Genomic DNA, 27,689 nt, shown 5'->3' on the forward strand with positions numbered 1-27,689 from the left:
ACACACACACACATGCATATGCACACTTTATCTGTGTTGGAGCAGAAACTTTCTTCCAACTGCCATAGATATTTTGAAGAATTTAACTTTTAAAAAATATAAGTGGTTGTGGCATGTGAACCAGTGATAGAAGATGACGAGGCTTTTGAAATAATGTTACTAATTAAGGCAGAAAAAACCCAAAGGCAAATTCTGTAAGAATATTTGCATTCTTCTCCTCAACTTTTTACAAAAATTGAAGACTATTTCCTAACAAGCTATCATTGAAGAGCCAGGAGGTGGGTGTAAAAAGATAAGAGGAAGCCATTTTGAAAAACTATCACAGTGGAACGAATTGTGGTTGACAAATGGGAATGGACTATGTTGGGGGAATCCGCCATCAAACATGCAGGCAAACAGAGCAGAGAGAGTTTAGGAAAGCACATGGGGCACAGACCCAGCCCAGGCCTGGAGGAGGGTGGTGTGTGTGGGGGGCTGCAGCGGGCCTGAGACCCTGTCACCGAGGTCCCCTAGCAGTGTTGGCAGACTCGGAGCCCACAGCCACGCTGCCTGCTCCCTGCCCGTACCTGAGCTGCCACCGCCCTCGGGCTGCCGGAGCGAGGGTCTCACCTGACGGAGTGCAGGCTTCACCCCCAAACCCCCAGAGCATGCAGCCCTGGGGTCTCATCCGCTGGAGACGGCGTGTGTCTCCCCCGCTGCCCTCACCGTCATCCCCTAAAGCCTCACGTGCTGTTCTTGTCTCTCATGTAACAGTTTCCCCAAATAGAGGATTCTACATGTACAGGGCATGATTAAGATCCCCCCCAAAAAAAAGAAAAGAAAAAGAAAAATCCACAGTAAGCACAATATAAAGGAAGACTGCACCCACAAAAGGCATGGAACTTTAAAAAATAACTATAATGAGATATAATTCATATACCATACATTCACCATTTAAATTTAGTGTAGAATTCAGCAGTTTGTAGTCACAGATTGAACAACCTGCCCCACAGCTATTTTAGAACATTTCATCCCAAAGCAACCCTGGGCCCATTAGCCGTCACTCCCCATTTTCACCCAGTGCTGCCAGCCCTCAGCAGCCACTACCAACTTTCTGTCTCTATGAATTTGCTTTTTCTGGACATTTTCTGTAATGAATCATCCATATTTGTCCTTTGTTGTCTGGGCGTATATTCACTCAGCATCGTGTTTCAGGTTCATCTATGTTGTAGCACGTGTCGGTACCATATCCTGTCTATAATAATATTTCATTGTATGGATAAACTACATTTTGTTTATCCATCTCGGCTGATGGACCCTTGGGTGTTTCCCCTTTTTGCTATCAGAATAATAATGCGATGAACATTTGTGTACAGCTTTTTGCTGGAAGTGTGTGTTTCATTTCCAGATAGAATTGCTGTGTCCTGTGGTAATTCATGTTTACCTTTCTGAGACCTGTCACACTTTTTTACAGCACTTCATCATTTTATACTCTCATGAGCAACCCTTCCTTGTTACCAGCACTTGCTATTTTTAATTATAGCCATTCTAGTGGGTGGAAGTGGCATCTCTCGTGGTTTTGATTCGCTTTATGACTAATGATGTTGAACATCTTTTCAGGTATTTATTAGCCATTTGAATATCTTCTTTGAGAAATGTCTATTCAAGTCCTTTGCCCATTTTAAAATTGGGTTGTTTTGTCTTTTTGTTGTTTGAGTTGTAAGGGTTTCTATTAGTATATGATTTTGCAAATTTTCTCTTCCATTCTGTAGGTTGTCTTTTTTGCTTTCTTGATGGCATCATTTGCAGCCAAAAAGTTTTTGATTTCATAAAGTCTAGCTGATCTGCTTTTTCCCCTTTGGTTGCTTGTCATATCTTAGAGACTGTTGTCCAACCCAAGGCCACAAAGATTTCCTCCTCTGGGATATTTTTTGGGTGGGAGAAGGTGGCCTTGGACCCGTGTTTGGGGTGGGAACAGGGGTGCTGAGCAGGGCAGGGAGGTTAGCAAGCCTGAGTGGGTTTAAGGGGAGCTGGGGAAGAGTGGGCGGCCCTGTGGAGCCAGACTGCGGGCTCAGCACTTAACTCCTGATGGAGGGGAGGGCAATCGTAGACTGCGGACAGTTTGGGGGGAAAGATGTGGAGCCCATGAGGTCATGGTCCAGGAAAGGCCCTCAGAGAGGCGGCAGCTGCAGGCAGGGCTGCAGGGGAGGAGCCGCCCGCTGCAAGGCCCCTGCCCGCACTGGAAGAACGAAGCCCGACTCTCTCCCCCTGCACCCCAAACTGCAGTCAACGGCTCATGGGCGCCCTTGTACGGGGGAGGGACTCCCCAGGACAAGCCAGCCATCCAGGAGGACGGGTCTTAGCGGACCACCGTCCACTGGACAGTGACAGCAGGGCCCTGCTCCCCTCCCGCGTCTGCTAAGGGGGAGGCCTGTAACCGCGGCCGTGGGAGGGAGGGGAGTTTGCCGTCCTCCGGAAATTCCTCACTGGGGTTGTGCGGAGCTGAGGACCCGGCTCCCGCCCCGGAGTCAGGGCCCTAGTCCCGCCCGCGTCCGAGCCCGGGTGGACGTGAACACTGCGGAGCTTCCGTCGCGCGCGTTTCCCTGCCCAGGAGGAGGGGTCCGGTGAGCGACTGCGCGCCCCCGGCCTGGCTCATCGGCCGCTCGCGCACTGCGTCCGCGGGGCGCCCCTCGCCCCCGGCCGCCCCCCGCGCCCCTCGCCCGCCTCCCCCGGCGCCCCTTCACGCCAGCGGCTGGGGCCCGGCCCTCTGGGGTGTGCGGGGTTTTGCCAAGGACCCAACGCCGCGGCCGGGAGCAAGCGCCCCGCTGAAACACACGTGCTTATAAATTATGAAACGTGCTTTAAATCATTTTGAAGTGTTTGATTTCTAGTGTCTGTAGATAAAAAAATAATATTGAGGTTTTTGCATTTTCTTGCCCACCCCAGTGGTAACGCCGCATTGTGGAGACCGTTGGTGCCATCTAGCTCTCGGGTATAAAGAAGGCGCAGCGTGTTTAGAGGCTCGGACGGACTCTCCTCCGAGGCCCCTCCGCGCGTGAGGCCCGTCCCTGCGCCCGCGGCGTCCGGGGACCCTGCGCGGGCTCCGCTCAGTGGGCGAGCCGGCCCCTCCCTCCCGGGCAGCCGCCCCCGCTCCCCCGGCCCGCCTCCAGCCTCCTCCCCCCTCCCGTCCCCCTCCTCCCCCTCCCCTCCCTCCCCGGGCCCGCCTCCATCTCCCTCCCCCGCCCACCCCCCCCCTCCCCCCCCTCCCCCTCCTCCCCCGGGCCCGCCCCCCGCCTCCCTCCCCCCCTCCTTCCTCCCCCCTCCTTCCCCTCCCCCGTCCCCTCCCCTCCCCCTCCTTCCCCTCCCCCAGCCCGCCCCGCTTCCCCCGGGCCCGCCCCCCCCGCCTCCTCCCCCTCCTTCCCCTCCTTCCCTCCCCTGTCCTCTCCCCCTCCCCGCCTCGCCCGCCCCGCCCCCTCCTTCCTCCCTCCCCCAAGGCCCGCCCCCGCCTCCCCGTCTGGCCCGCCCCCGCCTCCTGCCCCCCTCCTTCCCCTCCTTCCCCTCCCTGTCCCTCCCCTCCCCCCTCCCGTCTCCCCCTCCCCTCCCCTCCTTCTCCTCCCTCCCCCCTTCTCCCTCCTCCCGCTTCCTCGGCCCCCCCCTCTCCTGGGCCCGCTCCTCCCCTCCCCTCCCCCCCGGGCCCGCCCCTCCCTCCCGGAGTCTCCGCCCACACTGAGCTCCAGAACCGCGATTAGGTTTCTCCGGATTCTAACACGGGAGATACAAGCCTTATCTCTTGCACACTGGCTTGACTGCCTTTGGTCGGAGATATTTTGGAAGTTGTTTCGAGTTAATTCGGCGCGGAAACGGGGAACGTGGAAACCGGGCTGGGCCTGCCCGGCGGCTGCTCCGGCTCCGGGCGCCCGAGGGGAAGGCAGGCGCAGAACGCTCTCCACCGTGATCCTCTTCCGCGCTGCCCGTGGTTTACTACACAGAATGTGTTTGTGGTTCACCGGTTCTTTTCATCAGCTGGTGTTCCTGTAAGGTTTTAGAATAAGAGGACATCAAAGTTAAATTACGGCTTAAATGTACTTTAAATTACAGCTTAGTCCATATGTGTCCAAAAAAAAATAAAATCCTCTGAGGATTGGGAGAAAATGAAGTGGGAAAAACGCTGTTGGCGTCCCTCTGCATGTTGGGGAGGCTGAAGACCCAGAGGAAAGCAGCACATGTTTTGTGTTTACAGTTTCTAGAACATCCTTGGCAATGGAGAGCCTCCAGTAAAATCCAGCAACGCCGTCTATTACCTCTAAACTGCCGGGTGTTTATCCTAACAGCAAACTGCGCAGTGGGTCAGCTCCGCTTCCTGGGTCGTTAAGAGGCGGCTTATGCTATAATCCTGTGTGAATGTTTGTGAGTGGGGACAGGCCCCTTCTCCTTTAGTCTTTAAGGCAGAAGGGGCAGATTGTGAAGGTGTGGGGTGGGGTGGGGCGGGGCTGGGCTGTTCCTTCCTTTGCTTTTCCCAGGATGTCTGACCCTAAAACGATTGTCCGGAAGAGACTCCCCATTTCTCCACTGGCCGTGCTCCCTGGGCTCCAGGCGTTGGAGAAAGGAGCTGAGCGGGGGGTCACAGGAGATGGCAGCCTTGCTCCCTCTGTGTCCCCAGTGGAGAGAGTGCCCACTTCCAGGGCCGTGAGGATGCAGAGCCGCAGGAGCCGTTCGCAGGGCCCGCAGCGCAGCAGGGTGCGGCCGAGGTCAGGGGTAGCATCAGCTGGCCGGGGAACCTCAGGCAGCAGGTGGCAGGGCGCTGGGGAGGGGAGCTGGCGTCCAGCCGGGACTGGACGCTCGGGTGCCTGGGTCGCGGCCCTGGTCTGGGTGGTCCTGGGGGCAGTAGAAGGGCTGGCTGCTGGGACTGTGTCTGTCCTGGAGGTGGTAAGCTTAGGGGGGCAGCCACATCTCCCCCAGGGCGGCCTGGAGAGTTGGGGGCCTCCCGCCAGAGCTGTCTGTAGGTGCTTCTCTGCCGAGGGACAGTCTGCAGACGCTGCCGCCCCCTTCCCAGAGCCTGCCTGACCGCTGTGGCCGCAGCTCCTTCCTGGACCCTGTTCCGCTGGCCGGGTGGCCTCACAGCGTGTCCCCGCCCCCCCGTGGTCTCCCACAGTCTGACCTGAGGGGCCCCCAGCCCCTCCTCCCACCTGACCTCTGCTTGGGAGAGGCCTTGGTGTGTCAGGTTTGGTTTTGTTTGTTTGTTTTGGAGGGACGGTCTCTGAGATGCCTCTGAAAAGTGCCTTGAACTTTTAGTTCTGTGAAATTGAACTGCACACTCATTTCCCGAGCCTCTGTGGCATGTTGGGTGTCTCCCTGTCTTCTCGGCCTTTTGCAGAAATCTCTGCGTTTCTGTGCTTCTCCTTGGAATGCTGGCTTTGTCAGTGTGGATTTTCCTTTGAAAAGGGAGTGCTGCGAGCTGCGGGGAGCTCTGAGCCGCCCGGCCCGGCAGGCTGAGGCCACTGGGCAGTTCAGACGACACGGCCTGGCCTGGGGCTGCCCGGATGCTCCCCACCTCCCCAGGGGCCTGCTGCCTGGCCCCCGGTGTCTCACTTGGAAGCCCTGTCTTGTGCCATTAGCTCCATCCAACAGCTGCAACCCCTGTTGGCTGCAGCTGTGGGTTTCATTAACTCACCTTGTCGGCCAGCCCACTTCTCCAGTGTGTCGCGAGCATGTTTCCCTCTTGTTCTTCACAGCCTCTGTGATTCGCCATGGCATTCTATCTCTGCCTGTGAACCCCGTGCTCCTGCCCAAGCCTAGGGCCCCCACCTGCTCCCCTGCTATGGCTTTCTGCTTGTCGTCTGGGCAGACCCCTGACTGGTCTCTCGGTGGCCCTGAAGCTTGCCAAGAGCTGGCTGCCAAGCATGATGCCGAATTATCCACAGGCTGTCACCATTCGTTTCACTGCTGCTTAACTCCCAGGTTCTGCGTTGGTTCCCAGTGCAGACAGAATTTGCAGAGGGGAAGGCAGGTCTTTGGAGAGTGGGGAAGGTTTCTGATTTTGCAGGTGATAAATCCCTTGTACAAAATACCACAGCAATAAGTTACTCCTTTCTGCTTCTCAGATACATTCTTGCAGGGGAAACTGAGTCAGAGGCCCATGGGGGCCCATCAGGGAAAATCAGCAACACCTGCAGCAGCTGTGGGGGCAGGGGCTGGAGATGCATCAGTCACGGGAAGGCCTGTCTCAGGCTTCTAGAACAGGTGCTCCCTACTCCATCCCTCCCACCGACTCACCTGAAAACCTGGTTCACACGCCTGGGCCGCTGCATGAGGACATTGCACAGGAAAGGGTGGGAGCCCAGATCTTGAACTGGGGGTGACTGAGACAGTTTCCTTGTCTGCCAGCCTGGACACCACCTCACCTGAGTTCCGGAACCCCCTCTCTCTGGTCTGAGGGGTGGGAAGGGGGCTCTTACAGGATGGGGTGGGGGGCTGGCCGCTGCAATGTGCTGAGAGAGTTAGAGCACCAGGTGCCTGAGACAAGAGCCATCACAAATCACCATCTCAGCTTTCACTGCTAGAAACCAGAAAATGAAACGTAAAGTAAACCCAAAGCAAGCAGAATGAAGGAAGCAATAAAGATGCAAAAAGAATTGAAATTAACAACAAACAAAATAGTAGAGAAGGTCAGGTAAACCAAAAGCTGGTTCTTTGAAAAGATCATGAAAATCGATAAACTTTGCCTGAGGGACAAAGAAATGACCAGTACCAGGAATGGAGGAAGGCTGTGACCCCACAGACAGCAAACAGGATACTGTGAACAGCCTTAGGCCCATAAATTTGAGAACTTAAACAAAACGGACCAATTCTTTGAAAGCCACAAACTACCAGAACAGACCCAAGGAGAAATCAATAGCCTGTATAGTCCTGTATCTACTAAAGAAATTGAATTCATCATTTAAGATCTGAAAAAGATCTTTTTCAAGGGAAGCCAGAAATCTGGATTTTTTTTTCTTTTTTTTACACAGAGTAATCAGCTAATTAAAAAATTTTTTTAAACTGTGAGCCAACATTGCAAGCCAAATAAAACATTTCAGACATGGAGCACCCGCAGACAGGCTGGATGGACTTGCCACCCTCCTGAGTAGTGGCCCCTGGAAGAGCTGCCAGTCATGTGTGAAGGTTGGGAAGGCATCGGGAGGCAGAGGGGGTCCCTGCTTGCTGGGACACCCAGAAGAGTGGCTGTCACCCCTTCCTCCCTGGGCCCTGGGCAGCCTCCTGAAGCCTTGAAAGGTCCAACCTGCTGATGGAAATGTGAATCTAAGCATAGTGTGTGCAGAACAATGCAGTTGGCTTATTTTCATTACTTGGCACGCTGTGGTCTTGAATGCTGGGTGCAAGTGAGAAATGCATGTAGAACAAACAGCAATAAGTGGCAGTTGTCCATCAGTTGCTCACGGTGGTTTTCTGTCCCATAAGGACTAACATGATGGGAGTTTGCCCCAGTTAGAGCGGTGGGAGTCACCTCGGCGCGTTTCACGTGTGAGGATGGTCTGGGCCTGCCTGGGAGTTCCCAAGGCATCTGGCCCTCTGCTGTCTGCAGGGGTGGTGCAGACTCCTTAGGCCTCTGGGTTGTGTTTTCAGCACCCTTGGGTGCAGGGTGGGGCACCTCCTGCAGGGGTGGGAGGAGCTCAGGGGAAGGGGGATCAACTCCTCTCTCTGGCTTCTGTCCCACTGACCGGGGCACTCCTTGCGGAATCTTCCGTGTTGGACCCTTGCTCGCGGTCAGGACTGCAGATGGTGAGGGCACACTTGGGCTGGGGAGGTGGCGGCGGCTGCAGCGAGTGCCCGGTGGGCGGTTCTGTCTGCAGCCTGGGGATCTGCTCTGGCCCCCTGCTCCCCCAGGGCCCCAGCCCTGCCCCCTGAGGGCCTGCTGCTGTCCAGGGCCCTCTGCTGCCTGAGTGCTCCTGCATGCCCGGCAGGTGCCCACCCTTCCCCGCTCCCCCAGGTCCCTCCATCACCCACGGGGCTCTGCTGTGAGTCCTCAGAGGCCAGAGGAGAAGCAGCATCCGTGGGCTGTGCACCCCCACCCCACCCCACCCCACGATGCTGGGGGGCAGTGCAGGCTCCCTTCCCGCCCTCCTGGAGCGTCCCTTCCTTTAGGTGGCAGCCCCGAGCTTGGAGAACAGCACCCATTGAGACAGAAAGCCCCCTCCGCCGCTGACCCCCGGCCCCTGTCTTCCAGCATCAAGATGGTGCTCATGTGGACGAGCGGCGACGCCTTCAAGACGGCCTACTTCCTGCTGAACCGCGCGCCGCCGCAGTTCTCCGTGTGCGGCCTGCTGCAGGTGCTGGTGGACCTGGCCATCCTGCTGCAGGCCTGCGCCTACGCCCAGCGTCCCCCGAAGCCGGCGCCCCACGCCGCGCACCCCGCCAGCGCCAAGGCCCTCTGAGCACCCGCGGGGAGCCGAGGACCGGTGGGGACGCGTGGGTGAGACGAGGGCCGCCCCCTCCGCGCGCACTGTAGGACCACCCCACCGTGCGCGCCTCTGAGGGTGGGGGCACGAGAAGGGGGGAGAGGACGGCGGGGTGGGGGCTGCCGCTGCTGCCGGAGTGTGGGCCAGGGTGGGGGGCCGGGGAGCCGGGGAGCCGGGAGGGGATGGGGGTGGGGGCAGCCGGGCGGGGGGCGGGGCTGGACGGGGTGGGGGCTGCGCGCCCGGAGGATGCCTGGGGGTGTCCTCCGGTGTGGCGGACGGGAGCTGCGGGGCGCCCCTCCGCGTTGCTGCCTGTTTGTTCGACGGGGGTTGGCGTTTGGAGGCTCCTGCGGCCTGGGGCTGGGTCCGCGGATCCAGCGGTTGCCTGGGGGCCCGGACCCCCTCAGCTTCAGGCTCTTCCCTGGGGGACGCTGGGCAGACCCCGGCCAGCGCCTCAGCGGCCCGGCTAGGAGGGCTCGGGGTGTCTGGAACCAGAGCCCCGAGTTCTGGCCACAGGAGCGGCGCCGAGGCTCCGCAGGAGGAGGTTCCCGGCGTTTCCTCCTTTGTCCTGGCGCCGTGTGCACCTCAGGACTCGGCCTGCTCTGCGGCTTCCAGGACGGAGAGGCGGCAGCGCGGGTCCCTCGGTCCCCCCTGCCCGAGGCTTCGGCGCCCGCGGCCTGAGCTCTCAGCTGTGACCCTGCAGAGCCGGGACGGACGGGCCACGCACCTCCCCGCCCGCCACCCTCCGTGTCTGCCGGTGTGTGGCCACTCGGTCTGGGTCCGGCCGGGTCTGCTGGGAGGGGAACCCCTGTCCGGGCCCCCCTTGCCCTGTTTTCGAGTCTGCTGAGCGCAGGTGCCCCCCAGGCAGCCCCGGCCCCGTTGTGAGCGCCCGCGGCCCTGGTGGCCTCCCTGGGCGGGCCGCACGGGCTGCCAGTGCCAAAGCTCCGCCGACAGGCACCGTCGGCTGTTGGCTGGGAGAATGTGCAAAGCCGGTTCCTCCTCCTGAGCTTTCCTCCGGGAAACTCCTGAATGTTTTTGAGTGAGGACCTCGCATAACTCTTGGGCCTACTAGATGCTTTGAAAACGTTTATTTTTAAAAACGAAAAGAGACGTCTGTAGCAGTCATTGCCTCCAAATTAAATTGCCACCGATTCCGGTGCAGCTTCCTTGTTGAAGGAATGTATCCTCCACTTCGGTGCGTCGCGGCCCCTGACAGCTGTGGTGACTGTAAATCAATAAACGATACACCGTTCAGTGTGGCTTCGTGAATGGAATGTGGACATCAGCATGGCAGGGCTCGGAATCACGGTCAGGAAACTTCTCCTGGCCGGTGGGGCTGGGGGTGGGCACCTCCGGGCGACCTGGGACAGCCTGACCCCTTGGGGCTCCCGGCCTGGCCATGGTGCCCCCCCCGCCCCCTCTCCCCAGCCCTGGGCCCCCAGGCACCACTGCTGGGAGCTGGACCTCGGCCAGGTCACGTGTTCAAGACAGAACCTTCTCTTCCCCACTGGCTCCAGATGATGGGGAGCGTGTTGTTTAAAGTTCAAAGGAAGGGTTTTAAGGAAAAATGAAGGAAATCACAAGGTTGGGACAAGTCTGTAGAGGAGACTGTAACAAACAATTTTTTCTTTCATGGAGAGTATCTAAATTGGTGAGGGACAAACTTCTCATCAAATAAATATTTGATGGTCTCTTTCTGCCAGAACTTAATCATATTTATTTTTACAGCTCCTCCTTTCTACAAGGACAATACTTTGGAAATGGGGGCAAGATAGCCATACAGCTCAAGCTCCTGGGGTGAGCACCCTCCATCTCCCCCAGAGTCGAGCCTCGACACTTAGAGCAGATGGAGGGCTGCAGAGGGAGCTGAGCAGAAACGAAAGGTTAACTTCTGCCAATGCCTTTTGAGCTGCTTTTGCCATCCCGGTGTCCAGCTGGCCAGGGAGAAACTGTGTGTGCACTTGGAGGGGGAGCGTTTTCCCCTAAAATAAAGCAGGCATTGGGTTTATTCTGGCAGCAAACATAGGGGTTTTCAGTCCCCAGCACTGACACTGGTTCAGCCTGGTGCTGCACTGCTGGGTCTGAGCAGCCCCCAGGAGTACACTAGGGCATTGGGGAGGGGGGAGCACGGGGGGGGGGGTCCACTGGACACCCCGCAGCGTCCCCACATGGCAGCCCTGGGCCACACTCCAGAGTGAGGGCAGAGATCCTGGGGAAGGGGTGTGCTCAGCCTCAGCCCCCCACCCTGGGCTGAGAGGACGTGGGGGGTCAGCTGGTCCATCCGACCGGGAGGGGGGGGCCGAGCCCTGGAGTCCTGCAGTGCCTTGAGGTGGTGGCTCCCCACAGGTGGGCTCGTGGGCACAGGCACACCCCCCGTGCGTGCCCAGCCTGCCCGGCCCTGCCACTGCTCCCGGCCCGACAGTCCAGATGCCCAGTCCCCACCCCAGGGGGAGCAGGCAGGACAGAGCAGGGCTCGGGGGAAACAGGCACCTGCCCCGTGCAGTTCCAAGGGGGGCATGTCCAGCTGGCCCCTGGGCAGGGAGGGCAGAGCTGCCCCGTGGTTCCCGCTCTGTGTTGACTGGCTCCCTGCACTCGTGGAAGGGCCCCTCCCTGCCACAGGACACGCTGCCACTTTGGTCTGCCTGTGCCAACACTGCTCTGTGTTGGCCCCACTATGTGACAGCCCTTCTCTCTGGGGTCACTATCTATGATGTTCCCGCTCTCTGGGGTCCCTCTCAGTGGGGTTCCCCTCTGTGGGTCCTGCTCTGTGACAGTTTGGTCTGTGGCGGCCGCAGGCCACAGGACAGGAACGCCGACTCCGAGCCGCATGGGAAACCCCCAGCACGTTTTGTTGTGCTGCACAAGCGTTTCGGATATTGGTCATACCAATGTTTCCAAATAGGCCCCGTCCCACAGCATGTTCCCTTCCCCTCCTGGCTCCAACCCCACACCAAGACCCTGCTAAAAGCCACGATGCAATGGTGGCTACAGGCAGGTCCCCCTCTCTGCTGGGTCTGGGCTGTGATGTCTCAGGTAACATAGCTGAGCTCTTTAAAACTGTTACAAAGTAGCATGATTTGGAAAGTTCCCTTTCTCAGAAGTAGAAAAGGCTCTGGCTTTTGTGAGGACAGGCAGCTTCTAGCAGCTGCACACTGACCGTCCCTGGGGGAGCCCCTGTGCTGCCTGGGATAGAGGGGAGACCACCTGGAGGCAGGGGGAGGGGGGTCGGGACTGCCTGGAGGGGGGTTGCCTGGAGGAGGGGTGGCCACCCAGAAAGGGGGGCAGCTGCCCAGAGTGGGGAAAACAGCCCAGAGGGGGGCACCTGAAGGTGAGGGGCCTGCCCAGAGGGGTGTCTCCCCCTCATCTCCTTCCACGGAACTGCTCCCTCTGCGGCCAGCCTGGGAGAGCAGAGGGGTGCTTTCTTGCATTGGAACTGAGTGTTGGGCAAATTTCCCTACAAGGAGGCCACGAGGCCTGCTGAAAGGGCAAGAAAGGGTTTCCAAGGTCCACGTGCAAACCTTGAGTTTTGGAGCCAGCACTGGGGCACGAATGGGAGTGAGGGTACCAGGGTCCCTTTCCCCAAGGAGCTCAGTGTCAGGGAATGGAGGTGCTGGGAACCCCCAAAGGTGGTGCCTTGGGCCGTGTCCTCAGGGTGGTGATGGGGACCCGCCCCGCCTGTGTGGAGGGACAGGGGCAGAGGTGGGGGGCAGGGGGGAGGCTGCAGGGGCTAGAGCAGGGATGAATCTGGGGAGGGGGGTCTTCTTTGGGGGGCTTTCTTAAATTATTTTTGGCTAGCTATAGAGCATGAACAGTCCAAAAGAAAAGGAAAGAGGAGGGCAGCAAAGGCTGGTGATGTTCTCCGGGAATTCTTGTTTAGTCAAAGCCCGGACAGGGGCAGCTTGGCGCCGCGGGCGGGCTCTGCCCCGAGGGGAATGGGCAGGGTCTGCCCGAGGCCCGTCTCCTAATTGTGTCCCCAACCAGGGCCGTGGGAGCGGCGGCGCACGACCCCGACTCTGTGGGTCCCCCGGGTGTGTGCTGGGAGGCGGCCGGCTGCGGTGGCGACTCTCTAAAGCTTGGGGCCGCCTTCCGGGGGGCCCAGTCATTGCAGCCCCCCGCCGGCCGCCCCCTGCTCCTCCGCGGGGCCCAGCGCGCCGTCCTCGGCCGGGGAGTGCGCGCCGTCGTCCTCGGTGGGCGAGCGCGTGCTGTCGTCGCGCGTGCCGTCGTCGTCGTCGTCGTCGTCGGGGCCCGGCCCGGGGCTGGCGGCGCGCCGCTGCTGCTCCTTGAGCTCGGCGTAGGAGCGCGAGAAGGTGTGGAAGATGGAGGTGACCGGGAAGGCCACGAGCAGGATGCCGCTGAGGATGCTGCTGAGCGCCACCACCTGGCCGGGCACGCTGCGCGGCACCATGTCGCCGTAGCCCACGGTGGTCATGGAGATCACGGCCCACCAGTAGCTGGCCGGCACGCTGGAGAAGTCTCGGCGCGCGCCCAGCTCGCGCTCGGCCAGGTGCACGAGCGGCGCGAAGAGCGCCATGGCCACGCAGAGGAAGAGCAGCAGCAGGCCCAGCTCGCGCGCGCACCGGCGCGCCGTCAGCCCCAGCGAGCGCAGCCCCAGCGAGTGGCGCGCCAGGCGCACGACGTGCAGCACCCGCAGCGCGCGCAGCAGCCGCAGCCCCAGCCCCGCGCGCTCCAGCGAGCGCCCCGGGCCCGGGCCCGCGCCCGCCGCCAGGTCGGCCAGCAGCGACACGTAGAAGGGCAGCAGCGCCAGCAGGTCGAGGATGGTGAGCGGCGCCCGCAGGAAGGCGCACTTGCTCTCCGCCTGCAGGGAGCGCAGCAGGAACTCGAAGGAGAACCAGGCCACGCACGCCGTCTCCAGCACGAAGAGGTTGCGGCACTTGGGGGAGCACTCGCCCTGGAGGGAGAAGGGAGGACGTGTTGGCCGCTCGGGAAGAGATGCGGGGCTCTCCCGGCTGCCCTTCCCGGCTGCGACCCGTGGAAGACTGCAGCCACAGGTGGCGAGGGGCACAGACAGAAAAGCCCACTTCCTGTAAAAAAAAAAAAAAAAAAAAAACGAAAGCGGGAGGAGGCTTAATCTCCGGGCAGATCCCCGGGTATTGTAAACGAGTGCGGAAAGCGCGGGCGCTCAGACCTTGAAGCTCCGCGCTGGCGGCTTCCAGAGGCATCTGCGGAGGACGCAGAAGGAGGGACTGGGCTGATGGCAGACGCTTACTGCTGCAGAGCTGCCTCAGGGCCCTTGTCAGCCACATCCTCACCCTGCGACCTGCAGCGGGACCCCTCCCCAGCCCGCAGACCAGACCTTCCCTCTTCAAAGCAGCCTGACAAGCCCAGTAGTTGACCAGTTGCCAGGTCTGGAGAAAAGCTCTCCTTCAGGTTTCTCTTTATTGCTGAGGAAATATCTGGTGAATGACAATCAAAATTAGACACATAGGACATTATATGTAGAAAAGGTTCAATCCAGCAAGATATAAGAATTAAAATATATATGCACCTAAATCTACAAAGGCCTAAAATAAATGAAGCAAAATGGACAGAATTGAAGGGAGAAGTGGACAGTTCTACAATAATAGTTGGAGATTATAATATCCCACTTTTTATAATTGATAGAACAACCAGCCAGAAGAACAATAGGGAAATAGAGGCCTGAACAACACCATAAACCAGCAAGACCTTTAAAACATATACAGACCACTCCACCCATCCACAGCAGAGAACACATTCTTCTCAAGTGCATGGAACTTTTCTAGCATAGACTATATGTAGCCCACAGAAAAAATCTTAATACAATTAAAAGGTTGAAATCATACAAAGTATCTTTTGTGACCACAATGGAATGAAACTAGTAATAACAGAGGAAACCTGAAAATTTCACAGAATGTGCAGACATTACACAACACTGTTAGACACCCAATGGGGTCAAAGAAGACAAAAAAAAAAGGAAATTGGAAAATACCATGAGACAAATGGAAATGAAAACAACATATCAAAACTTATGGGAAGCAGAAAAAGCAGTGATCAGAGGGAAATTTACAGTTGTAAATAAATTAAAAAGAAGAAAGATCTCAAATCAACAACCTAACTCTACACCTTAAGGAACTACAAAAATAAGAGCAAACTAAACCCCAAAATTATTAATAAAGATTAAAGCTGTGATAAATGAAATAGAGAATACAAAAACAATGGAGAAAATCGACAAAATCAAATTTTGATTCTTTGAAAAGATCAACAAAATTAACAAACCTTTAGTTATACTGACTGAGAATAAAAGAGAGGAGACTCAAAGTACTAAAATCAGAAATGAAAGAGGGAACATTACTATTGACTTTACAGAAATAAAAGGAATCAGAGAATTTTATGAACAACTATATGCCAACATATTGGATTACCTAGATGAAATGGACAAATTCCTAGAAAAATACCAATTGCCAAAATTTACTCAAAAGAAATAGAAAATTTGAATAGACTTACAACAAGTAAGGAGATTGAGTCAGTAATCAAAAAGCCCAGGACCAGAGGGCTTCAATGATGAGTTCTACTAATCATTTAAAGAAGAGTTAACACCAGTCCTTCTCAAACACTTCCAAAAAGTTGAAGAGGAGGGAGCACTTCCTTACAGAGTCTATGAGGCTGGTGTTATCCTAATACCAAGCCAGATAAAGACAATACTAGATTAAAAAAACTACAGGCCAATATCCCTTATGAATATAAATGTAAAAACCTTCAACAAAATATTAACAAAACAAATTCAGCAGCATATTAAAAGGATTATACACCATGACCAAGTGGGATTTATCCCAGGAATGCAAGGGTTGTTCAACATAGGAGAATAAATCAATGTGATAAACCACATTAATAGAAAGAAGGGGAAAAGCATATGATCATGTCAATTGATGCATCAAAAGCACTTGATAAAATCCAACACCATTTTATGATGTAAACAATCAATAACTATAAGTAGAAAGGAACTTACTCAATGTGATAAAGGTTATGAAAACCTCACAGACCTGAAAACTTTTCCCCTAAAACCAGGATGAAGAGAAAGATGCCCACTTTTGCTACTGCTACACCACATTATGAGTTCTGGCCAGAGCAATTAGTCAAGCAAATAAGTAAAATGTATCTAAATGGAATGGAAGAAGTAAAACTATCTCTATTCACAGATTAGATGATCTTATACCTAGGAAGCCCCCAAAAATCCACATGGCAGAAAATGTCAGAGCTAATAGATGAATTCAGCAATGTTGCAGAATTCAAAATCAACCTGCAAAAATCAGATGTATTTCTATACACTAGTAATGAACAATTCAATAAGTAAATTAAGAAAAACAATTCCATTTACAATAGCATCAAAAAGAATAAAATTTGTAGGAATAAATTTAACGAAGAATGTGTAAGATTCTACACCAAATAGTACAATGCATCACTTGAAGAAATAAAGACCTAATTAAATGGGAAGATGTTTCTTTTTGCTAAAGCTGCCAGAATGCGATATACCAGAAATGAGTCAGCTTTTAACAATGGGGATATTAGCTTACAAGTTTACAATTCTAGGGCCATGAACATGTCCCAATTAAGGCATCAGCAGGACGATACCTTCTCTGAAGACAGGCTGCTGGTAAGCTTGGGCCCTTCTGTCGGACAGCAAGGCACATGCGACGTCTGCTTGTCCTTCTCTCCCGGGTTTCATTGCCTTTGGCCTCTGGCTCCTCCACCTGTGGGGCTTCCTTCCTCAGCTTCTGTGTCTTTTTCTCTTAGCTTCTCGGGTTTTTGTCTATGGGCTTCTCTTAATTTCATTTCTCATAAAGGACTCAGAAAGGGGATTAAGATCCACCTTGAGTGAGGTGGGTCATACTCAAATGAAATAACCTAATCAAAAGGTCCCACCTATGATAGGTCTGCACCCACAAGAATGGATTAAAAGAACGTGGCAGTTTCTGGGGTTCATAACAGCTCCAAACGACAACAGAAGACATCCCGTGTTCATGGATTGGGAGCCTTAAGATTACAATGACATTTCTACCCACAGTGAGATACAGATTCAATGCAATCCCTATCAAAATCACAGTGGCATTTTTGCATTAATGGAAAAACCCATCCTACAATTCAGAAGAATTTTAAAGAACTCAGAGTAGCCAAAACAATCTTGAAGAAAAAGAACAAAGTTGGAGGATGCACACTTCCTGATTTCAAAACATAAAAAACAACTGTAGTAATCAAAACAGCGTGGTACTGGCATAAGTAGAGACACATAGACCAGTGGGATAAAATAGATCATCCAGAAACAAACCCTCACTTATGTGATCAACTGACTTTCAACAAGGGTGTCAGATCATTCAATGGGGAAAGAACAGTCTCTTCAACAAATGGTGATGGGGCAGTTGAAAATCCACATGTGAAAGACTGAAGTTGGACCCTATCTCACAGCACCTGCAAAAATTAGCTCAAAATGGATCAAAGACCTAAATTTAAACAGGGGCAAATCTTCATGTCCTGGAATGTAGCAATGGTTTCTTAAATGTGATACCAGAAGCACAGGCAACAACAACAACAAAAAAACCAAAAAACAAACAAACAAACAAAAAAACAGATAAGTTGGACTTCATTGAAACTCTAAACTTTTGTGCATCAAAGGATATTATCAAGAGAGTTAAAAGACAGCCCACAAAATGGGAGAAAATATTTGCAAATCAAATATCTGATAAAGGTTTAATGTACAGAATGTATAAAGAACTCCTAAAACTCAACAACTGTAAGACAAACAGCCCAATTTAAAAAATAGGCAAAAGACTTGAATAGACATTTCTCAAAAAAAAAAAAAAAAGACATACAGTCAAGCAGCACATGAAAAGATGCTCAAAATCATTAGTCATTAGGGAAATGCACATCAAAACCACAAGGAGATACCATTGTGGTAGCTCAATGGCTGTAACTGAAACAAGGAAAATAACAAATGTTGGAAAGGATGTGGAGAAATTGGAACCTTTGACAATTCCACTCCTAGGTGTATGCCCCAAAGAATTGAAAACAGTGACTCAAACAGATATTGGCACAGATATTCATAAGCACCGTTATTCACAATAGCCAAAAAGTAGAAACAATTTAAATGTCCATCCACAGATGAAGGCATGAATGAAATGTGGTTTACCTACAGAATGTACAATCAGCCATAAAAAGTAATGACATTCTGATTCATGCTCGAGCATGGATGAACCTTGAAAACATTATGCTGAGCGAAATAAGCCAGACACAAAAGGACAAATATTGTATGATTCCACTTACAGGAAATGTTCAGAATCGGCAAATTCGTAGGTTAGAGGTTACTGGGTGCTGGGGATCAGGGAATGGGGAGTTACTGTTTAATGGGTTCAGAGTTTCTGTTTGGGGAAAAAATTTTGGAATGAGATAGTGGAGAGATGGTTGTACAACATTGTGGATGTAATTGACACCACTGAATTATACACTTAAAGATGGTTAAAATGGCAAATTCACGTTATACATCCTTTACGGCACAACCCCGTGCTCCATGTGCTCCACGTCCAGCCTGCCCGAGCAAGGGGGTGAGCAGACTCGGGCCAGGCCGGGGCCTCCTGCTCGTCCTCCCCGGTGAGCCCCTGGCTCGGCACATGCTGCCGGTGAGCACCTGACCACAGAACCCCACCTCTGCTCAGCTCCTGAGGCTGGGGGCACAGCAGCCTCTTAGCCAGAGAGAGAGAAGCCCCCAGACCAGCAGCCATTAGCTTGTGTCACTCCGCGAGGCTGGGTGATGAGGACAGACTGACTTTTGGAAAACTGCCCACACCTGTGGCTGGCCGCAGGCCCAGCACTGACCTGTGAGGGGCACAGAGACGAGAGGGCCCTGGTCCACCCCCTGGCCACAGGCCCCCAGCCAGCCCAGACATACTGGACATGTGCTTGTTTCTGTGGTGAAGAGGGGCACGGGGCTGAGGCACGGGGCAGGTTGGGCAGCTCCCGCTCCCAGCTGCTCAAGACCCTTCTGGGAGTGAGCAGAGGGCTGGGTGCTGAGCTCTCCTCAGTGTCAGCGCCCTCTGTGCCAGGCCCTGGCTTCAGTCCTGGTCCCTCCACTGGGGCATCTTCTCCAACACGGAGGGCCTGCCTGCTGGACCAGGACCCCGGCTTACACTGGAGTTCCCAGGGTGAAAACAGCCAGTGGGAGGGCTGAGGACAGAGGCCCTGACTCTGCAGGAGAAGAAAGCAACCCCATTCTGGAAAGCGGTTCGTGCCTCAGGCCGGGGGAAGGGCAGGTGCCAGCCTGTGCCACGCGGCCCTCCCCGGAAGTGGGGGGCAGAGACCCTGGGCTGCCAGCCTGTCCCAGTGCACCCCCAGCTCACCCACGTAATGAGGTCAGGGACCTGCAAGGGGCCAGTGGGCAGCGCCGAGAGTCTGGCGGCCTGCAGCTGCCCTGGCGGGTCGGTCCTAGGTAGGATTTGGAGACAGGGACCCCGTGGGGTCAGAGGTGATGAAATCACTCCTAGACATCTTCCCCTGCCTGAAAGGGGGCAAGCTAATTGGAGGGAAGCATTTCTGGAACCTTTAACCCCAGGAAACAGACCCTGATGTATCCTAACTTGACGTGTCTGGTCCACTGGCTCAAGATGCGGGTCAGCGACAAACCCACATCGGCCTGGCTCACCTCGCTTTTAAGGGGCTGCCCCTTACTGCTGGATTTCTTGGCTTTTTACTTACATTTTCACTGATGTTCTGGATTATTTTTAATTAGACCGCAAGCTGCAGACACCCCCTTTATGAGTTTAACAAGGACTGTTTGTGTGTAGGTCGCTGTGAGCGAGGGATGGAGAGCTGAGTGGGTCGTGGGGAGCAACCTCAAGGTTCCCTGTGACAGTGGCTCCCGTGCTTGGCTGGCAGGCACCTGCAGGCCCTGTGGGCACCTGTTCAGTGCTCCTTTGACAGCTGGGACCCTGAGGCGGCCTGCCTGGTGTCTGATGCACAGACCCTGCTGGCCGTCTTCACCGGGGCCGGGGGAGAGGGAGGCTGTGGGTGTGAACATGGGGTCGTGGGCAAGCGAGGAGCACCCAGGCTCCATGGGAAACACTCCTGGAGGGAGACCAAATTAAGTGCAAGCCCAGCAGTGGCTTCAGGCTTCCCCCTCCCCCTCCTTAGCCAGCGAACAGCTCCCACGTGTACAGTTTTCAGTGGATTTTCACCCTCAGCCACCCCTGCCAGTTCCCTGCGGTGTTTCTACTAAAATGAAAGGGGACTTTGCTCATGGCTGAAGAGCAGAGTCCTCCGGTGCTCCTGCGCCAGAAGCTCCAGCCCAGCGATGACAGCCCTGTGGCGGCCAGAGCGCACCGGCGCCGACCAAGCCCGCCCCGGGCCCAGCCGCGACGCTCCCTGGTCTGACTGCCCGACTCCGGGAGGCGGCCTCCCGGCCCCAGGAGCCGGCCCCGCGCGTCCCACGGTTCCCTGCCGCGCGCGGCCCGCGCAGGACACGCAAAGGGAGAAGACGGGAATCCGGAACCCGGCCCTCGTCCCGGAGTCCGGGCTCGCGATCATGCCGGGCGGGAGCCGCCTTTGCCCGCCCGGTCCCCCCTGGTATAAGGCGGTGCCTGCGGACCCGGCCGCGCCCCGGGGCTGGCGAAGGAGCACTCCTCCTGCTCAAGCCCCTCCACCAGGCGCTGCCGGGGCCCCACGGACAGGTCGGTGCAGCCACTGCGGTGCTCAGAGTCCCAACGGGTCCCCTCCAGGGTGCGACTCCGGGAGTGGAAACAACGCTGCCGCGCTCGGCACATGCGGGAAACGCCGGGCCCTGGGCCCTGCTGAGGGAGTCCGGCTCAGCACCTCCCCTGCGCCGGGTGCCCGCCGGGGGGACGGCGGGCGGAGCGGCAGCCTCGGAGCTCCCCGCTCACATGTGGCCAGAACCCGGGAGAGTCCTCCGAGGTGCGAGGCCAGGCTGGGGCAGTCGCACAGGCAGGGGCTGTCCCCTCTGGTGAGGAGGCGGGAGCCGGGCAGGGGTCGGGCCTTCGGAGAGGGGTCCTGAGGAGCGAGGGGCGGACGCGCCAGGGAGAGAATGAGGAGACCGTGGCCAGAGCCGCGCACAGACCAAAGGGCAGGGAGGTGGCCTGGGCAGGTTTCCAGGTGGCGTCACTGCACTCGGGGGCTGATCTCTGATATGGGGGTGACCGAGGATGATGACCTGCAGAGAGGGGTCATCACAGACGCCACTCAGAACTCCCGCCCCCGCTGGCTGCTTTCTTCGGAGAACACGAACTGCACTGCGGGAACTGAAATTGCTCGGGGCTCAGGTGGTGAGGGCAGGGCTGTGGCAGCTGCGGTGGGAGGAGGAGGAAGGGTGCGTGGGGGGGCCTGGTGGGGATGGGGATGCTGTGACTGGGGGGTGAGGGGTGGGGTCTCAGCTAAGGCAGAGGGGGGCCTAAGTGCTGGCGGATATGTCTGGGGACTCAGAGTCGCCCCGACCCTGCACGGCCCAGGTGGGAGGCCGAGAGGGAGCAGGAGAGCCAGGACATCCAGGGCGCGAGAGGAGGAGGGTGACCCACTGGGCGGTCAGCGGGGATGGCCAGGGAGGAGGGGGGCTCGGGGGCAGGGCCTGGGCTCCTTTTCCCTCAGGGCCACCATGGAAAGTTCCGGCAAAGGCTTCATGTAAGATGGCGGAGCTCTGAGTCTCTGTGGAACCAAGTGGAAGGGGCGTGTAGCGGTGGGCTGACTCCAGGAAGGAGGCCGGGAATGGGATAACCAAGAACCCATTGGGGTGAAGTGGGGTGGGAGGTGAGCGGGTTCCCTGGGGACGGAGGGAAGTGGGGGGGGGTAAGAGGGGAAGGCGGAGGGAGAGGAGGGAGGGGGACGGGGGAGGGGGAGGGGGAGGGAGGGGGCAGCCCGCTGAGCAGGAGACCCTCAGGGCGCAGGGGAGCGGGCAGGAGGGGCGGGTGCGCCTGGCCATCGCAGTTCAGTGGAGCGGCCGGAGACGGCGCTGAGAAGGGGCTTCCCTGGAGCTAAATGGAGGGAGGTGGGCCCGGGACCGCGCTTGCCGGTCAGACCAGGCCCGGGGGCTCCCGCCTGCCCGCCCTGGGGCTCTGTGAGTCGGAGCCCCGCGGCTGCTTTCCGAAGAGGCTGAGCGCTCCGGGTGCGGTTCAAGGCGGCGCCTTCCGGCGGGTCGCAGACCCTCCGTCCTCAGCCCGGCCCCGCCGCCCCTCGCCAAGGCCCGGGCAGACCCTGCCGGGTCGGCTCAGCCCCCTCTGCGCGCTGCCCCCGGGTGGGGCGGGGGCTGCGACCCCTCTGCTGGTTCCACAGCGAGTGCAGTCCCAGGAGCCCCTCCAAGGCCCGAGGCGGGTGCCGGGTTTAGAAAAAGCCTCTGCACCCCCGGGGGCCTCTCAGAGCTCCCGCCCCCGCCGGCTGCTTTCTTCCGAGAACACGAACTGCGGGAACTGAAATTGCTCGCGGCTCAGGAATCGGGTCGAAGCTGCCCGTCCGGGAAACAGCTTTCCTCAGGATAAAGGGGGCAGCCCCACAAGGGCCCGCGGTCGAGGGGTAGCAGCTTCAGCAACTTCTAGAAGTTCAACCTGCGGCCACAGCAAACAGGCCCAACCGAAGGGTCACTCCCAAGGACAACTGGAGCCAGCAAGGGGCTGAAAAACACCCACCCCGACGCTGAAATCCATAAAACGAAGCCACACAGAAAATATGGGGAGGGGCTAACTCTGCATTAAAAAATGCATGTATGCACACCCTGACATTTTTGCAATGACCTTATATTACTATTAAAATTGGGGAAAAAAAAGCAAGATATAAATTGCTAAATAAGTCAAGCTGTATGTCACTTATGGGGCCCCCACCATCCACCACATGGCACAGAGCCCCCCTCCTGGGTGGTGGGCCGCAAAAGGCTGATTAAAGGTGAACTGAAGACCCTTTACTTTGGGTCACTGCATTTTAGTTCTGTTTTTTGATCTCACAGAAGCAGACAACTTTATACTGTTACTGTCTCAGATTTTGTCTTTATATATTGGGTGTCCATTAACATAGATTTAAAATGTGATTTTACACGTTTGCCTGTTAAGTCATATGGGGGGAAAGCAGTTACAAGCCAGAATTACAATAGTACGAGATTTTATAGCTGCCTCTGTCATCACCTTATTTCTTCTCCTGTCTTTGTTTTGCTGTCTGGACCTTTTTATTCCAGCCTGAAATGTTCCCTTTAGCATTTCTTGCAGGGCGGGTCTTCTGGTAGACTTCTTTCAGCTTTTGTTTATTTGTAAATATTTTAATTTTTCCTTCACTTTGAAAGATAATTTTGCTGGATTTTGAATTCTTGGTTGACAGTTTTTTTTCTTAAGGTCTTTAAACATGCCACGCCACTGCCTTCTGGCCTCTGTGGCTTCTGATGAGAAATGTGCTCTTAATCTTATTAGGGATCCTTGTACGTGACAAGTTGCTTCTTTCTTGCTGGTTTCAAAATCCTCTTTCGATTTTGACAATTTTGCTATAATGTGTTTTAGTGTAGATCTCTCAGAGTTTGTCCTGCTTGGAGTTCATTGAGCTTCCTGGATGTGTATATTCATGTCTTTCATCAGATTGGGGAAGTTTTCAACCATTATTTCCTCAAATATTCTTTCTCCCCCTTGTCCTTGTGGGACTCCAATAATGCAAATGCTGTTATGCTTGATGGTGTCCATAGGTCCCTCAGGCTCTGTTCATTTTTCATTATTTTTTGTGTCTCCTCCTCATACTGGATGATCTCTACCGTCCCGTCCTCAGGTTCGCTGATCCTTTCTGCTGCTGCATCTGCCTAATGAGTTTTCCACTTCAATTACTGTAGTTTGTAGCTCCAGAATTTTGTTTGATTCCTTTTATTGTTTCCATCTCTTTATTTTATCTAGACAATGTTTTCCTAATTTCCTTTAGTTCATTTATAAAGGTTCTTTAGCCCACTGAACATATTTAGGATGGCTGATTTAATAGTTCCAAGGTATGAGCTTCCTCAGGGATGGTTTCTGACAAATTCTTTTGTCCTGTGAATGGGCCCTACTTTCCTGTTTCTTTGTGTGTTTTATAATTTTTTTGCTGAGAACTGATCATCTGAGTATTAAGTTGTTGCAACTCTGTAGTTCACCCCACTCCTCTGGGGTTAAGAGGTTTTTGTTGTTGTTGAGGGCTGGAGCCATCAATTTGTGACTTTTCAAAACTATTTTAGCTCCCAAACAGGGAATGGAAAATGTCAAGAAGAGAAAGAAAAACTAAGTACACCCTCTTCAAGCCTCCTCTGCTGCTTTTTTGTGGGTGGGTGGTAATTGAAGTAGCTGATTACAAGCAGTGACCAGCAATCTGACCACAAAGCCCTGGGTTTTGGAGGACTGAGTCCTTATGACCCACCCTGGCCCAGCAAGCTGCACTGGCCACGGTCCCCACTGCTGCTGCCACATGGCTGGGGCTGGGAGGTGGCAGTGCTGCACAGGGTGAAATTCACCTGAAATTTATTGCAATATTCCAGCTTCTTCCTCTGGCTCTTCCTGGAGGCTGCAGTGCTCCCCTAGAGGCCAGAGTTCTAAAATCATCGATTCAGACAGATGCTACCAGTCCACAGTTGTCTTGGTGGAAGGCTGATTCCTGGAGCTTCCCACCCTGCCATCTTCCCACAGCCCTCTCCTTGTTCATTTCTAAACTATTAAAAAAAAAAAACTAGTTTTTACACTTACAGTAAAAAAAATTGAAATGACAGGAAAAGATAAAATTAAAAGTAAAATATCCTCTCTGCCTCTCAGTCCTACTTCCTAGAGTCAACCACATAAGCAGTTTCTTGCAAATATTTCTAGATTTGTTCTTTGCATGTACAAGCATCAGAAAAAACATACTGTCCTGCAAATTCCTTGTTTTATTTAATGATATATTTCAGGCAGATTCCATTTTGTACATACAGTGATGCTTCATTCTTTTATTCTTTCTGATGGATGCTGGCTGTACAGATGAGTGTAATTTGTTAACTTTTTTGGCCTTTGATTTTAAAAACAATGCCTCAGGAAACATCCTTAGACATGCATCTTTGCATTCTTGCTTGAGTGTTTCCGTCAGATAAGTTCCTGGATGTTGAACTACTGTGTGAAAGTGCACGTGCATTTGAAATTCTGAGAAAAACTGCCAAAATTTTCCATAAAAGTCATGTACATTTATACTCTCACCCAGGCATAAAATCGCCGTTGGTCCCACAGCAGGAGGCATCAGGCATTGTCAGTTATCCACACTTGATCACCTTCGTCAGGTTGAGTAATGAAATACAGAATCTCATTGTTAGGTTAATCTGCACTTACATAATTATATGTAAAGTTAAGCATCTTTTCACATGAATAACTGGTGTTTACTGGTTGCACGTATTCCACCAAGTGGAGCAAAGGTGATTTACCTAACCAGTCCCTAGCTGAACACATAGATGTCTTCCACATTTTGTCATTTAATTAACATTCCGGTGCACCTAGGCATACATCTTTCCCTGTGTTTTGAAGCATTTCTCAGGATCAATGTTTTCAGTGGGAGAATGATACTTCTACAGTTCTTGATCCATATTGTTGAACCACTTTCCCAAAGAGACCACGTTAACTGGCACTACCAGCAATAATGCATGAGTATTTTCACCACATCCTCATCAAAATTAAGAGCTATTATTTTTTAATGTGATAGCTGTTTGGTGAGATGGTATGTGGGTAATGTGAGGTCATGTTTGGGGAGATGAGGACCAGGTGGTGGACGGATGGATATAAATGGTGGGTGGGTACACGAAGGCCAGTGGAGCCTGTGGACAGGGCTCAGGGGTTCAGGGCAAAGGGCAAGGGCTGGCTTCCCAGCGTGGCTGCACTAGACCCTGCCGCCTTCTCCCACTCCCTGATTCTTATGTAAATGGCTTTTCTCCCTCCTGAACATTGCATGGAGTTACTGCTTTCTAGAAAATCCAAACACAAAAAGACTCTTTTTAGAAGCAGAATCGGAAACCCTCATTTAGTCAAGACAACTGGAAATGACAGTTGAGTCATCAGCACCCAAACAACAAGGAAGCCAAACCAATGTCCTAATTTTCTGTTTAAATTTAGACTTCAGTCAGGATAGTGCTCTCCTGGTCAAGACAGCTTTAAGGGCTCCTGCTCCAGGAGGATGTGGACATTGCCCACCAGATCCACAAGTGTCAGCCCCACAAAAGTAGCTCGGAGCCCAACACCCTGACATCTGGACAGTTCTGAAAGTTTGTTCTCCCCATGGGGCTCAAGGCAGAGGGCAGCCCCGGCTCACCGGAGGTGTCCTCTTTCCTGGCAATGCACATGAGAGGGTGCAACTGACTCTTCCAAGGTGACCTTCACCCCATCAGCTCAAACGCAGGAACAGCCTCTTCTCCCCTAACTCCTTCAAGCCTTGAACACCGGCTCCCTCGGGCCTGATGCCCACGGTCCCTCACCAAGGGCAATGCACAACCACGGACAGCTTTCTTTCCTCCTTCCTGGCCTCTTCATGTAGCAACCAATGACCTGGCATGTCTGCTCCCATCCTATATTGCAGATTACTGGGTTGGGAGAAGGGACACCGGGAGAACACAGGTGACAACGAGTGGGTCAGCTTGCTGATCCTGAAGTCCTGTACCCCAAGACACGTGCCTGTGTGTGCTGGAAGCCCGCCCCGGCTCTCCACCTTGGGGAAAACGTCCCTTTCGTCTGGGATGTCCGAATTTAGGATTAAAGCACACGTGTCTGCCGGTAGTCCTGACACTGCCTATTTCACCCCCACGTCGTCCTGCTGTGAGGGCCTGACCAGTCGCGCTATTAGGTTCACAGGAGAAGGCCGCTGACCCGCCTCGCTGCTTTGGGGACGTCGGTGGCGTTGGTAGCCTCGGCCGTCTTGGTGCATGGTGGCTCCTGGGCCGCGGACCTTGCTGCGGACCTACCCGGATCCTGCGAAGCGGGGCTGCTGTCTGCAGGTTCAGCCCCTGCTGGGGGCTGTGGTGCGTGCAGGCCCAGGGCTCAGCGTGCGCCCTGGAGCCCCAGGCCCTGCCTGGCCCCCCACCCCTCGACGCCCGGCCCCTGGCCCCCAACTCCACCCCCGGCCCGCCCCCCGCTCCTGCCCCACCCCCGACCCACCCGTGCCCGGGGCCGCGGCTCACCCGCTCCTCCTCTGCGCGGACGTCGGGCATGGTGCTCAAGCAGAGGCTGACCGCCATAATGGCCACGAAGGAGACGGAGACGCCGGCGAAGAGCTTGCCCGCCAGTCCGGAGCGCGGATTCTCCAGCACGTCGCGGAGGCGCCGGCGCGCGCCGTCTCGAGACTCGCGGGGCTCGCGGGGCGCGGGCAACTCGGGGGGCCCCGGCTCGGGCCCGGCGCGCGCCTCGGCCGCCTCCTCCTCGCGCCTTCGCAGGCGCCGCAGGCAGCAGGCCTCGAGGCGCGCCTCGTCGATGCCCCAGTAGGCCAGCTCGTCGCGGAAGGCCAGCGCGCACGGGCCGCGCAGCAGCCGCAGCTTCCCGGCGCGGAGCAGGGCGGCCAGCGCGCGGAAGGCGCACGGGTTGCGGTCGAAGAAGAACTCGTCGCGGCCCGCGTCGTAGTCGTCGCACACGCGCAGCAGCTCGTCGCGGCCGCGGCAGGCCCGGAGGCGCTCCAGGCGCGCGAGCGGACAGCGGGCCAGCGCGGCCCAGGGCAGGCGCACGCGGCAGCCGCCCACGTTGATGGTGACCAGCCGCGCCGGGCCGGAGCCGTCCGCTTGCCCGGGCAGCAGGGCCATGGCGCCCCGCGCGGCCTGCGCGCTCCGAGGGGCTGCCCCGGGGGCGCCGCGGGGGCCACGGTCAGGCGGCGGGCAGGAGCCGTCGGGCGGCCGGGCCTGCGGAAGAAGGGAAAACACGGGAGCACAGGACACGCGCGTGAACGGAGGGCTTGGGAGGTGACCGACCTGAGGACTTCCTCGCCACCCCCCCCACGCATTCCTTCCTCCCCTTCCTCAACCCGCTCCTTCCTTCCCCCCACCCCTTTCCTTGCCCCCCCACCTCCTTGCCGCTTCACCAGGGCTCTCCTGCGTAGCTGACATCGCCCATTAATCCCACACTCTGGCTTCAGTGACTAGTGTCCGACCCACCAAGCTTTCTGGCAGAGTCCCCGCAGGTTGCCGCCGGGCCACGGTATGTGGAATGGCCGAATTGGGGGCCGTGGAACAGGGATGAAAGGAAGCTTTCACAGCTAGAGGAGATATGCGGTCAGTGGTTCTGGACGGGGCTAGGTATTTGCATGTAA

The 27,689-nt window shown here is 55.5% G+C and overlaps 2 protein-coding genes across 4 annotated transcripts in view; one reads left to right on the forward strand and one right to left on the reverse strand.

Moving 5' to 3' along the window:
- Positions 1-27,689, forward strand: part of SLC66A2 (solute carrier family 66 member 2) — a 121,444-nt gene that overhangs the window by 84,399 nt on the left and 9,356 nt on the right. For 2 of the 3 annotated variants that reach the window (XM_037805685.1, XM_037805687.1), the window contains one exon: positions 8,204-8,532. The exons of the other annotated variant lie outside the window; for it this stretch is intronic. In XM_037805685.1, the coding sequence (XP_037661613.1) occupies positions 8,204-8,411 (208 nt within the window). In that variant the 3' untranslated portion in view covers positions 8,412-8,532. Of the gene's footprint in view, positions 1-8,203; positions 8,533-27,689 lie in introns of those variants that run through there. 3 annotated transcript variants of the gene reach the window in all.
- KCNG2 (potassium voltage-gated channel modifier subfamily G member 2) lies at positions 12,532-27,399 on the reverse strand. Its single transcript, XM_037805994.1, has 2 exons — positions 26,575-27,399; positions 12,532-13,341 (listed from the first exon to the last, which is right to left on the reverse strand). The coding sequence occupies exons 1-2, from the start codon at positions 27,184-27,186 to the stop codon at positions 12,532-12,534; spliced, it is 1,422 nt and encodes a 473-aa protein (XP_037661922.1). The 5' UTR covers positions 27,187-27,399.

This window comes from Choloepus didactylus, chromosome 16, assembly GCF_015220235.1.
Source record: "Choloepus didactylus isolate mChoDid1 chromosome 16, mChoDid1.pri, whole genome shotgun sequence".
Lineage (NCBI taxonomy): Eukaryota > Metazoa > Chordata > Mammalia > Pilosa > Megalonychidae > Choloepus > Choloepus didactylus.